The sequence below is a fragment of the Salvelinus fontinalis genome, chromosome 11, assembly GCF_029448725.1.
Source record: "Salvelinus fontinalis isolate EN_2023a chromosome 11, ASM2944872v1, whole genome shotgun sequence".
Lineage (NCBI taxonomy): Eukaryota > Metazoa > Chordata > Actinopteri > Salmoniformes > Salmonidae > Salvelinus > Salvelinus fontinalis.
In genome coordinates this window covers 26,659,270-26,674,269 of record NC_074675.1, presented here as the reverse complement: position 1 = coordinate 26,674,269, position 15,000 = coordinate 26,659,270, and the positions used below count along the sequence as shown (strand labels likewise).

The 15,000-nt window shown below is 43.7% G+C and overlaps 1 protein-coding gene across 13 annotated transcripts in view; it reads left to right on the top strand.

The window, feature by feature from the left end:
* LOC129865391 (pleckstrin homology domain-containing family A member 5-like) overlaps positions 1 to 15,000 on the top strand; it is a 144,572-nt gene that overhangs the window by 84,294 nt on the left and 45,278 nt on the right. For 12 of the 13 annotated variants that reach the window (XM_055938147.1, XM_055938152.1, XM_055938149.1 and 9 more), the window contains exons 4-6: positions 3,479 to 3,562; positions 11,195 to 11,479; positions 14,308 to 14,449. In XM_055938147.1, the coding sequence (XP_055794122.1) occupies positions 3,479 to 3,562; positions 11,195 to 11,479; positions 14,308 to 14,449 (511 nt within the window). The remainder of the gene's footprint in view (positions 1 to 3,478; positions 3,563 to 11,194; positions 11,480 to 14,307; positions 14,450 to 15,000) is intronic. The other variant, XM_055938155.1, reaches the window with a different exon arrangement.

Genomic DNA, 15,000 nt, shown 5'->3' with positions numbered 1-15,000 from the left:
ATTCTACAATGTAGAAAATTGTCCAAATAAAGAAAAACCCTTGAATGAGTAGGTGTGTCCAAACTTTTGACTGCTCTACTGTATGTTCAGGTTTTGGCTCACAGGCTGTGAAGTCTGTTGCTGCTTTGACAAGCCCCAGGTTGTAATTTCATGATATGTTATTACTTTTAGCATGACTGTGTCTGACAGGGAGTGTATCTAAGTTGTCCTCAGAGGCTAGGAAGACATTATTGCTCTTCCTTTTAACCAGTGGAAATGAATGTTGCTCTCTGATACTGGAGATCAATGGAGGATGCAGTCACTCGATTCTCTGACTGATGATCATTGTCAGCCCCCCACTTTCATGTCGAACCAAAGAGGAAATACATCTTCCCTCTTTCATTGAGTTTTGTTTATCGTTTCCCACGTTGCCGTCTTGATTTCTCGTTACTCGCAGTGGGGGGGGGGCCAAGTGGAACCTCTTCTGAGACCCCCCGGTGAAGTCTCCGCAGCCTTGACGTACACACACACACATACACACACTCACTTACACACACATGGACTTGGGTAATCTCCAGGAAGTGATGAATAAAAGCAGATCCTGTCATGTCGTGGCTTTGAGTGATTGTGCTTTGTGATTCTATGTGACAGATGGGAGACATGGAGCGCAGTTAATAATAGACAGTACAGGTGACATGTCTCTCTGGCTCAGCTGTGACTGTGTCCTGGATGTCAGGGCTGGAACATCTCCAGCAGGGACACAGTCCAGAGACCAAGCCCACGAACACTGCTGCTTCACTGGGTAGATTTGCCCAGCAGAACCCCTGGCATGGCCTTAGTAGGATACAGATCCATAGAGAGACAGGAGCGTTTCCATCTGTGACTCCTGCAGGCCAGACTATTCTCTTGCTCCAGTGTTGAGTTAACTGAAGTGTGTTGTATTGCACAAGAGCTACAGCAGGCCCTACAGCAGTGGAGAATGCCAGTGTGTGCATGTGTGTTGCAGTGGTATTTTCGCAAGTGACAGATGAAACCAGGAGTTTCAGCCGCAAGCCTAGCTAACCACAGCCCAGCTGAGACGCTTCGTACGCCTGCAGGGATATCATACAGTGTGTGTGCGAGCCCGCACTGCTACCTCCCAGAGAGATTCAATTGATAAACATACAGTACACTCTCTGTTTCAGATACCCGTCCATGTCCAGATAAGCATACATGGCTGTTATGCTTTCACCGGTGTTGTGCTGTGTGTACAATGTCTCATGACCCTCTCGGTTAATCCATCAGACAACCTTATTTTCTGTCTGTACATTCTGTCCTCCTACCCTCAGTGTGTGCGTGCATGCATGCATCTGTGTGTGTGCTGATCTTTGCGTGCGAGCAGAAAAGAGAGCTCTGTTCTCTCTAGTCTTTATCAGCATTAAGCGTTCCCCTGCCTCCCTCCACTCTGTGTGAAAAGCTGCTTGTGTCTTACAGAGAGCCGGCTACAGGGGTCTCTCTCTCTCTCTCTCTCTCTCTCTCTCTCTCTCTCTCTCTCTCTCTCTCTCTCTGTCTGTGTCTCTCTGTCTGACTGGCTGTGGTGCTGTAATTGTATTTATAGATAAGTCACCACTTGCTGTGAAACAGCCTGTTAGCTGTGCTCTTGTGATCTAGGGCATATGACTGGAGCAGTTAGGGGCTTCTAGGGAGGGGTAGATCATTTGTATTCTGCAGCAGTGTTGAAGATCCACGGCTGGGCTGGATAGCTGTTTGTCACGCGAGAGAACAGAGGATAGTGTCAGTGGAAGAACTATGTTAGATTGTGCTGTATAGAACAGTGTTTGACCCAGGTCAGAAAACAGATGGGCTGCCATGCTGAAGTTTAGCACCACCCCCCACTCAAGGTGTGTGGGCATTGTGTCTGCTGTTCATTGTTCTTCAACAGGACATTGTGTAGTGTGGCGAGGGACACTAATCCTCATCTTCCTACTGCTCCTCAATTGGCTGGTTGACAATGGGTAATATGGTACTATTGGCTGGTTGACACTGGGTAATATGGTTACTATTGGCTGGTTGACACTGGGTAATATGGTTACTATTGGTTGGTTGACAATGGGTAATATGGTTACTATTGGCTGGTTGACACTGGGTAATATGGTTACTATTGGTTGGTTGACAATGGGTAATATGGTTACTATTGGCTGGTTGACACTGGATAATATGGTTACTATTGGTTGGTTGACAATGGGTAATTTGGTTACTATTGGTTGGTTGACAATGGGTAATATGGTTACTATTGGCTGGTTGACAATGGGTCATATGGTTACTATTGGCTGGTTGACAATGGGTCAAATGGTTACTATTGGCTGGTTGACAATGGGTCATATGGTTACTATTGGCTGGTTGACAATGGGTCATATGGTTACTATTGGCTGGTTGACAATGGGTCATATGGTTACTATTGGCTGATTGACAATGGGTCATATGGTTACCATTGGCTGGTTGACAATGGGTCATATTTTATTTATTTTACCGTTATTTTACCAGGTAAGTTGACTGAGAACACGTTCTCATTTGCAGCAACGACCTGGGGAATAGTTACAGGGGAGAGGAGGGGGATGAATGAGCCAATTGTAAACTGGGGATTATTAGGTGACCATGATGGTTTGAGGGCCAGATTGGGAATTTAGCCAGGACACCGGGGTTAACACCCCTACTCTTACGATAAGTGCCATGGGATCTTTAATGACCTCAGAGAGTCAGGAAACCCGTTTAACGTCCCATCCGAAAGACGGCACCCTACACAGGGCAGTGTCCCCAATCACTGCCCTGGGGCATTGGGATATTTTTTTTAGACCAGAGGAAAGAGTGCCTCCTACTGGCCCTCCAACACCACTTCCAGCAGCATCTGGTCTCCCATCCAGGGCCTGACCAGGACCAACCCTGCTTAGCTTCAGAAGCAAGCCAGTAGTGGTATGCAGGGTGGTATGCTGCTGGCATATGGTTACTATTGGCTGGTTGACAATGGGTCATATGGTTATGGGCCATATGCTTGATGATGGGTCATATGGTTAGTGTTGTGTGGAGGATGATGTTTAACAATGCTGTTATTAAGTCCACTCAATGTATGATTTTGGTGGTCTAATGTGCCCTCTCTCTCTCTCCCCCTCTTTATCCTTTCTCTCCCTGTCCCCCCTCTCTCCCCCTACCTCTCTCTCTCTCTCCCTGCCCCCTCTCTCCCCCTACCTCCTCTCTCCCCCTACCTCTCTCTCTCCCCCTACCTCTCTCTCTCTCGCCCTACCTCTCTCTCTCTCGCCCCACCTCTCTCTCTCTCGCCCCACCTCTCTCTCTCTCGCCCCACCTCTCTCTCTCTCGCCCCACCTCTCTCCCTCTCGCCCCACCTCTCTCCCTCTCCCTCTCTCTCTCTCTCTCTCCCCATCTCTGTCTCTCCCCATCTCTGTCTCTCCCCATCTCTCTCCCCCTACCTCTCTCCCCCTACCTCTCTCTCTCTCTCTCTCTCCAGTCACAATGAGCGGAAGGTGACCTGTAAGCATCCAGTCTCTGGTCTTCCTTCACAAGACAACTGCATCTTTGTCGTCAACGAACAGTAAGTCTCTTCTCTTCCACTCCCTGACCAGTGGGATGACTGGAACATACATGCCAGTGTAATGACATACCCTCAAGTGGACTTGCATGCACACACATGAACCTATAATGCCGGGTTGGTCTCACCCCTGCATCGTGTGTCCATTCTTTATGGCACAAGATGTTTGTCACAGTGTGAGTTGACATACAGGGAAGTTTTCAACGAATCACATTCATATGAAACTTATAAAACACACAACTTTGTCCTCCAGTAATGCTTCAGGGCCCACGTTACTGTCAGATTATGTCACCGTATATTACATATTAAATTATGTACTAAATTGGTAATGTGGTGTTTACGTAAATTAGATGTATTCAGTAGTTATATATATATATATATACAGTAGCATATATTCACAATGGCATATATTCACAGTTTGAGCTTTTATGCCATTGTAAATTGACTGTCACGCTGTGAGAAGAGTGGCTTTTATGGAATATAGAGTGCATTGTACTCCTGGGGGTGTTGAAGAGTCTTGTGACGTCTGATCCAGGGTGCCAGACCTCCGCTTCACACAAAGCACCCTGCGGAAGATGGAGAAACTACGCCTCTGTCTCCCTTCTTCTAAAGAGACGTTATGAAATCACAGGGCAATGTGAGTTTGGTTTGGGTTTAACTGCTTGAAGTTCAGCGAGACCAGAGACTTTTGAAATGGAAGGCAGCGTTTGCTACTTCACCATTCACCTTCCCTGTCTTCGGCTCAACTTAATCTGAAGGAAAACGGGAGTGTGTTTGGTTCAACTGTGCCGTGGCTACAGCTGCAGAACTCTTGGAGAGGATTTGGAAATGGAAGGCAGCGTTGCTACTTCGCCAATCCTTCCTGCCGAGTTCTGATAAGGGCTCTCAGACAAAACACGTTCCAAAACACCCACGGTAGAGAGAGAATGGAGGGAGGAGAAGCCAGGGAAGAGTAGGAGTGTTGGAGTAGAGAGCCGTCTGTCTGTGTGTGTTTAAATATCTGAGTTCAGGCTCAAAGACCTGTCAGAGCTGTCCAGTCATTCTCAACCTGAACAGACAGTGTTACCCTGCTCTCTCTTCTCCTCCTGCAAGCTGTCCTCCAGCAAAGTCAATACCCTGGTTGCCTTTTGTAGCTTGCTGTGTGTGTGCGGGCATGTGCGTGCGTGTGTGGAGAAGTCAGAGTTGTTTACTCTAGCCTTCCAAACAGACAGAGAATGGCGTCTCTCAGGAATGAACTGACCTGCAGACAGATACGTCTTAGGTAGCTGCTAGGTAGCTAACCAGAGTCTGCACGATATACAATTTGGTCGTGCTAAAACAAGATGTTGTTAATATATTTTTTAATATTGACTAAATATTGTTTTTGTAAGACCACCAACCACCACCGTAGTGATAGTGGAGAATGGAGTGTGACGGAGAGAGAGAGAGCGACGCGTGCACACGCACACAGAGCCAGACGTACACAGAGACAGACACACACACAGAGACACACACACACACAGAGAGAAAGAGACACACACAGAGATAGATGGAGGAATTCCTTAAGCTTGGCAACCATTTCCTCAGTTTACCTCAAAAACAAGGAAATTAGGCAATTATATGGTCCATCTCAGATGCAGTCATGACCACGTTTGAATCCTATTTTTCTGGATGGAACATTAGATTGTTGTGGAGATTTGTAGTCTGTTCCTTCCTTCCTGACTGTGCCGTTGAGTGACAACCCCCCTCCACTCTGCTCTGCACCCCGTCCCAATTATCCCCTCCATCACATTCTCCTCCTCAGACCTGGATTCAAATACCATTTGAAATCTTTCTGTTTTAGCGTTTGCTTTAGCCTAACTGGAGTGCCAAGTGGAAATGGTTTGATCTTTTGTGAGCTTTCCATTGGTTCCATTTCGGCAGGCAAGCTCAATCAAACCCATTTACATTTTTTCAAATACTATTTGAACGCAGGTCTGCTCTTTCTATTAGCACTGCACTGAGGTGTCTGAGGGGAATATGCAAATATTCTCCTCAGTGTGTTAACTGTTAATTGGAAGTGAGGCGAGAAAGTCAAATATAACAGACTGAGGTGTGTTGGTGACAGACAAAAAGGTTTGTGTGAAACGAAAATGGAAAGAGGCTCTTACATCAGTCATATCAAGGAAATTCAACTTGTATAAAATTTCTTTCATCTCAAACACCAACTCGACACCACCACCTTCATTAGGGTTTTTGGGCTGACCAAGCCTTGACTGCCGGAATGTGTTGGTTTTTCATAATGAAGACGCACTTTCTATTCAAGTCCTTGTAGGTTGTGAGAATGACAGGGCAGAATACTTGAAACAACAGAAAGCAAATTATGTGTTCGTTCTTCCCAGGGGGAAAACGCAGCTTCACATCCTGATTATCCATCGCGCGTCGGCCTATCCGTGAGCGGATAACAAAGCAATGTTAATTGGCTGGCCTTGTCACTCAGTCTCTCTCTCTCTCTGTCTGTCTGAAGACTGTATTATCAATCAATCAAACTTCATTTTTATAGCACTTTTCTTACAGCAAATGCATTTCAAGGTGCTTAACTAATAAAATATTAAAAAGTTGAGAAACGATAACACACAACATTTCTATGCAAATATAAAATCAAGATGGACTTGAATAAAATTGAGAAATTAAAATGGTAAAAACAATAGTGGATATGAGAGACTAATGCAGCAATAAATAAAAGGTGATAAAATAACTAATATACTGTATATAGAAGGGGATAAAATGGAGTATAACATCCTCTGCTTTATGACCATCACTACATTTTGAAAGAAGTGTGTTCGTTGAACTGAACTGCTGTCCCTGAATCCTGGTCAACACTATCACCGTTCTCCCTGGTGATTGACACGTCAAAACTCCTTTTATAAAATTAGTATAAGAATCTTTATAAATCTCTGAAAAGGAATGTCACCTCTCCCTCACACATCTCCACCTTCCCAACAGACCTAATAGCGGGTGTAACGTGGATTAATGGTGTTCTGAAGGAAGCACTCCTCATTGATAACCAGCTGACACTTCTTCAACTCACACATCCTCTCTCTCTCTATCTACCTCTCTCTCCATCTCTTTCCACATGTCGCCCACATTCCCCCTCTGCCTCTCCGACTCACCCATATACCCTCACCTTCTCTCCCTCTTTCACTCCTCCTCATGCGTCGTCTCTCCCTTTGTCCCTCTCACACACACGCTCCCTCTCTCTCCAACTTTCTTCTCTCTCTCTCACTCTCTCTCTTGCTCAATAGGATCAGTGCTCCTGGTCCAGCCAGACCCTGTAATGAGTTAGTTACAGTGTGAAAAACCTCTGCTTTAATCTCTTTAGACCTCAGGCACAAACCACTGAGCTCCACATTATAGTGCAGAAATTTCACTTAGTGTGTGTGTGCCTAATATCCAGATAAAAGAAAGTATACAAAAGTTAACTCCTTGGCTCGTTAGTTTATACCCTTTCAACATTTTTCATATTTATTGTAATATTTTCAAGTTTCCTTTATTTTCCCCAACGTTGATGTCTTCCGCTCTTTAAAGCATCTTAAAGTGGCAATATGTCACTTTTTAGGCGACCTGTCCTAATTCACATAGAAATGTGAGTTATAGAGCTACCGTTCTACTTGAAAGAAAGGTTAAGAAGCAGTAGATTTGTTTTATGTGCGCTATTTCTGTGCTTCCCATTCTTAAGTTTTGTTTTCGTCTTTTACTTTCAATTTTGTACACCAGCTTCAAACTGCTGAAACAACAATATTTTTGGCTATGGAAAATATATTTCACAGTGGTTTAGATGGTACAATGATTCTCTACAATATACTAGCTTATTAGTTTTAGCAACCAGGAAATGGTGGAACGATTTATGCATATACACTTTTAATGGCCTTGTTTCTTCTTTGTTTCTGCTGCTTTTTGTTCTATGTTGCTCTGTTTGTATGCTACGTTTTGCTTGTCCTATGTTGCTCTGCGTGTGCTCACTGCTCAATGATTGTCTATATTGTAATTGTTTTTAATAACCCGCCCAGGGACTGCGGTTGAAAATTAGCCGGCTGGCTAAAACCGGCACTTTTACTGAAACGTTGATTAATGTGCACTGTCCCTGTAAAAATAAAATCAACTCAACATAACATAACTTATTCATCACTCAGAATTAGATTTCAAATGTACTCCACCTCTGCAATGACCCTGGGCCTAAAGGAGAGGCCTTGCTCTCATCATCCATTAAAGCAACATTTCCAGTGTCTTCAGAAACTGTTCACACCCCTTGGCTTTTCTACATTTTGTTGTGTTACAGCCTGAATTTAAAATGGATTACATTTAGACTTGTTGTCAGTGGCCTACACACAATAACCCATAATGTCAAAGTGAAATTATGTTTACAAATGAAAAATCTGAAATGTCTTGTCAAAGTATTCAACTCCTTGGTTATAGAAAGCCTAAATAAGTTAAGTAGTAAAAATGTGCTTAACAAGTCACAAATGTTGCACACACTATAATAGTGTGTAACATGACTACCTCATCTCTGTACCCCGCACATACAATTATATGTAAGGTCCCTCAGTCGAGCAGATTCAACCACAAAGACCAGGGAGGTTTTCCAATGCCTCGTAAAGAAGGGCACCTATTGGTAGATGAGTAAAATTAAATTAAAAATCAGACATTGAATATCCATTTGAGCCTGGTGAAGTCATTAATTATACTTGAATGGTGTATCAATACACCCATTCACTACAAAGATACAGGCGTCCTTCCTAATTCAGTTGCCGGAGAGGAAGGAAACCGCTCAGTGATTTCACAATGAGGCCAATGGTAACTTTAAAACAGTAACAGATTTTAATCGCTGTGATAGGAGAAAACTGGAGATGGATCAACAACATTGTAGTTACTCCACAATACTAACCTAATTGACAGAGTGAAAGAAGGAAGCCTGTACAGAATAAAAATATTCCAAAACATGCATCTTGTTTGCAACAAGGCAATAAAGTAATACTGCAAAGAAATGTGGCAAAGCAATTTACTTTTTTTCCTGAATACAAACTGTTATGTTTGGGGCAAATCCAATACAACACATTACTGAGTACCACTCTCCATATTTCCAAGCATAGTGGAGGCTGCATCATGTTATGGGTATGCTTGTTATCGTTAAGGACTGGGGAGTTTTTCAGAATAAAACATAAACTGAATTGAGCTAAGCAAAGGCAAAATCCTGAAGGAAAACCTAGTTCAGTCTGTTTTCCACCAGCCACCGGGACATGAATTCACCTTTCAGCAAGACAATAACCTAAAACACAGGGCCAAATCTACACTGGAGTTGCTTACCAAGAAGACAATGAATGTTCCTGAGTGGCCAAAACTAATTTGACAGGGCATGAAGAATTTTGAAAAGAATAATGGCCAGATGTTGCGCAATCCAGTAGTGGAACGATACTTAAAGACTGTCGTGGCAATTTCCTGTATTACCAAATGAGGAGTTACAAACCACACACCTTCATCTTTAATTATATGAGCTTCACCATAGCCCTTTGACTCTCAGATCAATTCAGTGTCAATAATGAATTCTGAGTCCCTACAGTCGAATACAAATATATTTTATAGCCAAGATACACCCCTCTCAACTTACATGATGAACAACAGAACTCTTCACAAAGGGCCTTTTACTTGAGAAAGGTGTATCCCATAGCCAGATAGCATTAGCTATAAATTATCGTTCAGTTTGGTCTTTAAGACAAGGTTCTAATCTCGTTCCTGGTACTTCATAGTACCAAAACATTACCTCATCCAAGGCATAACTCAATTGTCAACTCTATATTCTCCCATCTCAAGTAAACCCCCTCTTCTCCCCACTCCTGGACAAGCTCACTGAGGGGAGTGACTTGCGCACAGACATTGTGGAGCCAAGAGATAATTGGGCCCCCCTTAATCACGCCATCCCTTCACATGGTTTAACAGATACATTCACATATGAAGACAATGTTCCATTCTGACCTTTCCCTTTCTGATATTCTGCATATTACCAGACATGTAAAAGACAAGCCTGACCTCTCCCCTCTCTGGGCCCCAAGTGACTGAGGCCTAGCTGAGAAGGGGAAAGTGCAACTGCCAACAGTATAGTCCAAAGGGAGACATTCTAATGACAAGTATCTCACATAAGCATATTATGTAAATAAAACATCTTATTTATCTATGTTACCCAACTAATTCTGATTCATCCTCCACAAGACTTACCCAGATAGACTCTCAGCTGTAATCGCTGCCAAAGGTGCTTCTACAAAGTATTGACTCGGGGGGTGAATACTTATGTAAATTAGCTATTTCTGTATTGCATTTTCAATAAATTATCATTAAGGAGTATTGTGTGTAGATGGGTGAGATTTATTGTTCTTTTTTAAATGTAGGCTGTAATTGTGGAGTAAGTCAAGGGGTGTGAATACTTCCTGAAGGCACTGTTCTTCTACATTCCTCTTTTCACTCTACTTTCTCGCTCTTCCCTCTTTCTTCTCTTGCTCCATTCCTGTCCATCATCCTCTCTTGCCTCCCTTTTATTTCTCCCCTATCTTCCCCCTCTGAAGTATATGAATTCATTCACAGAGAAGGTTTAACCTTGCTACATTTTAATGCTAGACCAATCTGCAGTTAGGTTTGAGGGGGAGGAAGGGGCTGGACAGCAATCAGCTAGTTTTACTCTGGAGGGAAACTGATATTGATATCACAGCACCTAAGCTGCATGCTAAAGGAAGATGGCAGCCTGGGTTGGTATTAAACTGATGATGGTGTTGCCATCAAAGTTGTTGATATGAAACCTGTCTTGCTTCAAGAAGAAAGACGAGATGAGTAAGGACCACTGTATTTGGTGCTAGATGGGAGTCAGCTTTCTGATGTGCAATTCTCCAGAATACTAGATGTGAGAACCTCATGAGCCACGTTCAGTATGTGTTAACTGTAAGTGGCTTTGGATAAAAGCATCTGCAAAATTACCATATTATGATGATATATTTGAATGCTGCCCGGCGTCCAGCTGTGCGCAAGCAAGGGAAGAAGCCCTAAAGCAAGGGGCGATGCAGGGGGCAGCCTTCATATGGCACAGGGAGAGAGAGACTGGTGGTAGAGAGTAGGAAGGAGGCAAGGAGAAGGGACTGTCCTCCCAACAAACCCCATCCCCTTAATTACAGTACAGAGCTACCAGTAGCCTAGAGGGGGACAGTCAATTAGCGCTAGGTAATGGGCTTATGTAACGTAAACAGGTAATGGTCCTCTGTAGCTCAGTTGTTAGAGCACGGTGCTTGCAACACCAGGATAGTGGGTTCGAGTCCCTGGAACACCCGTACATATAACAATGTACGCATGACTGTAAGTTGCTTTGGATAAGTGTCAGCTAAATGGCATAAATTAATGCAATTGTAATGTTCTTTTCACAATGGATATTCAGTGAAAAGCATTTAGAGAATGTGTGGCCTAAACACATCCCTGAAGACTACAATTATAATTTCATTTAAGTTTGATGTGAATGTTTATTTGTTAAATGTCATTATTACATATAATTAGTTTATCATGTGTTTGGTATTTTCAGGTTAGAATGTTTGATATTATTCTTTAATTCAGTTAATTTTGTTTCCTTCCCTTTTTGTTTTCTAGTGTGACTTCTGCAAAGCTTGTCCACCCCGTTACAGATCCTGTTACGGTCAACCCTGTTACGGTCAACCCTGTTACGGTCAACCCTGTTACGGTCAACCCTGTTACGGTCAACCCCGTTACGGTCAACCCCGTTACGGTCAACCCCGTTACGGTCAACCCCGTTACGGTCAACCCCGTTACGGTCAACCCCGTTACGGTCAACCCCGTTACGGTCAACCCCGTTACGGTCAACCCCGTTACGGCCAATCCGGTTACAGACCCTATTACAGACCCTGTATCAAACAGGTAATATAGTATACATAGCTATGGGCTGGATGGATGCTTTGCTCTACCTAGCCTCTTCATCTGTCTCTCTGGAAGTCCTGCCTCTATCTCTGTCTCATTAAGTCAGTCCTACCACTAACCGTATGCAGCATCTGCCGTGTGTTGGATTGCCTGAAATCCTGCTATGCATTGCTAATGCTAAGACATGCACGATTTATTTGTGCCATCCGATTTGTCTTTAAGTATATTTAATAGAAAAAATTAAGCTTAGCTCCCATCATGAAACTACTATAGCTTGTGTATGTGTGTGATCGCAACGGGTAAAATACATTTGTCTCCAAGCCTGAATCAAATTATATAATTGTTCCTCGCAATGGGGTCTACCATTTACCTCTGTCCGTTTTGATTCTCCAGACAGAAACTAGTATTAGAAAGGAAACCAATGCTATTTGAGCCCAGGTCTTTCGGACAGTAACAAACTGCTCCAGTTTCTCACAACACAACCACGTCACAACTACAATGAAGCTTTAAGAAATACTTCTTGTGCTTCACTTCTAAGGCATGTTCTGTAACCTTTATCTTCCTCTTCCTCTCTCATCCTCCCTGCTGACATACTAGCACACACAGGGGCCATTGATCATGAGGAAGAGGCTGTGTGATCTGGGATGGTCTAGGAGCATGGCTGTGTGGGACGACAGCACTTCTCAGAGAGGTCATACACCGGTTTACTGCTAGGGATTTCTACCAGCAGCGGCAACAGAGACAGAGAGGGTGTGGGAGGGGAAGGTGGAGCCATACAGATGACGCGAGAGAGATAAAGACCTGGGGGAGATAAAGGGTGAAATAGAGGGTATAGGGTGAAAAAGAGAAGCATTATTAGGGCAAGAGAGGAACAAAGAGATCTATAGAAAGGGAAAAAGAGAGAGAAAAGTGACAGAGTGAATGCCGTATAGAAAGACTGTATGATCTAAGCACGATTTGCATGAGTCACTCTTCAGTTCTATTGATGATGTCATCCATTGCCCCGCAATTCACTGACCTATTCACTGGACCTGCCTCTGACACACCTGGAAATGCTTGAAATGCGCACACACACACTTTAATGCTGGAAAGCCTTGATTGGAGACAAGCGTTGGAGTTGGAGACTTTTCAGCCTCAGCTGAGAAGTGTCATTTAATATCTGTTAATATCCCTCATTCCCTCAATCTCTCGCAAACGCTTGAATTAACTCGTGATAATCCGTGTGGCTTGGAAGGTCACGCGCGGTTCACCAGCCCACAGTAACATAATTTGACAAGCATTAAGAGAACTTAAATCCACAATGGAGGTTGATCTAGTGAAATGGGCTGCTAAGACAATTATCCACTTTGAAGATAATAACGTCTATATATCTATCTAGCAGTTCACTATAAATAGGTTTTTAATGTTGATATACACTGAGTGTACGAAACATTAGGAATGCCTGTTCTTTCCATGACATAGAATGACCAGGGGAGGAGACGGGTTAAATAAGGATTTTTAAGCCTTGAGACAGTTTAGACATGTATAGTGTATGTATACTATTCATAGGGTGAATGAGCAAGGTGAAAGGGAGTGCAGTATTAGGAAGGTGTTCCTAATGTTTTGTACACTCAGTGTATTGTTAAGAATGTTTGTGTGTAAGTGAAGTGCAGTCATTGCTATCATATTTGAGGCCTGGCCTTAAGCTGAACTAATGTGTGTCTGTGAAGTAACCTCGCCCCTACGTTCACATGTCTAAGTCACATTGACATACCTGTCATAACAATCCTGTTATAACCTCATGTCCTGTCTGACCAGTCCTGCAACATCCCTGCATGCAAGCGTCATACACATGATCCAATCATGTCACAGGCTCTGTGACGGACAAACAGGCTGACCTGTTTATATGGTGGGTTGGAGAGGTGATGATTACAGTAGAGGAGAGGAATGGGGTAAGCGAAAATGTAGGATAATATTTGTCATACTTTAGGAGATGATAGCTGGCAGGAGAGGAGGGGAGAAGACGGTAAAGTGGATTTTCATACCTGATCTGTTACCAGAGCTGAAATCAGCGTTGTACACTCATGTACAAGGTGTTTGTTCCTGTGAGGTGGGGACCTAAAAACCCAGCTTTATTATCTCCCAGACAGACCGATACAGATATTCTCTCTACCCCCCTCCATGCTCCAGATACTGTCATCTGCCCACAGTCACATCAGCACTCCCCTTGGAACCACAGAATATAGGCCACTGCTCAGAGACAATACTGATCTGAATACAACTCTAGATGTAGCAACTCTGCAAATAGGAAGATTTATAGGCGAGTTTAGCTTATTTTTTGCTACCATTGTTATAAGCGTTAAAGCCATTGGTGCTGGGTAGTTTAGCCTAGGGGACCTTGAACTTTGCTGTATTTGAATTGGGAGGCCATTTAGTTTGTCAGGCAAGGTTGGCAGGCGATTTAAAGTGGTCTGACTTGGAGGAATGTATCAGAGGTGACACAGTGAGTAACTGGTTTGATTTATGGGGCCTGCCTCTCTATTTTTTTGCCTCTCTTTCTCTCTCTCCTCTTTCTCTAACGGCAGGGTTTGGCTCTAACAGAGATGGGCTCTCATTGTGGTTGCAGTTTAAACTGCCGAACCGAAGGAGCTAGACAGACTGGCCATTAGGCAGCGCGTTCGCAGAGCAATCAGTGTCACACACACATACACACAGCTGCAACGCTTCGCTTCTTAATCCGCCCATTAATCCCACAGATTGAAGTTGAGTCCGAGCCTCATTTGTGTAGTCTTCATGTCGCTTTTCTCATTTTCTACTGCATTTCCCCCCCCCCCCCCCCCCCCCCCCAGGCCTAAGGCTCCAGAGCAGGCTCCATCAGAGGAGAGTGACAGAGTGAAGAAGGAGCGCCCGATGAGCACCATGAGCGAGGCGTCTAACTTCACAGGAGGGTCAGACTATAGCACCTACCCTGGCAGCAGCCCCGCAACACGGGTGAGTGCTCCACGTCGGCCTGTACACCCAACTCCTAATAGACCACTAGACCCATTCCCTAGATCTGAGAGGATTTGTTGGGGGTTCCTAAAGAGCACATGGACGCCACTGTAATGGATCTCATGCAATTATGATGCAAGGACAGGGTGGGATTAATGTACTGTATCAAGGGTGACTTGGCTAATAGGGGCCTGTGAGAGGGGAGATAAAGGTCCCAGTTCTGGGATGTTAAGAGGAGTCTTGTGGGTCAGTGATCTCTCCCATTTTCTCCATTAAGTCAATGTTGTGAGAGCTGTATTAGTCCACAGAGAGTATCAGAACAGGGACTCTACATGAGATAATATGTGCTGGATTATCCCAGTCCTGTCACAGATAGTTATAATTCTAGAATGGTCACCAAGTGATTTTATTGTACAGCGTGTCAGTTTATAAATGCTTAATAGACTAGTGTATAAATATGCATGCTTTATTCAAATGAAAAGCATGCTTTCATGAATTAATGATGTTTTACTTCGGCTTACACTGACTAAAAGTGTAGCTTAGTGGCATGT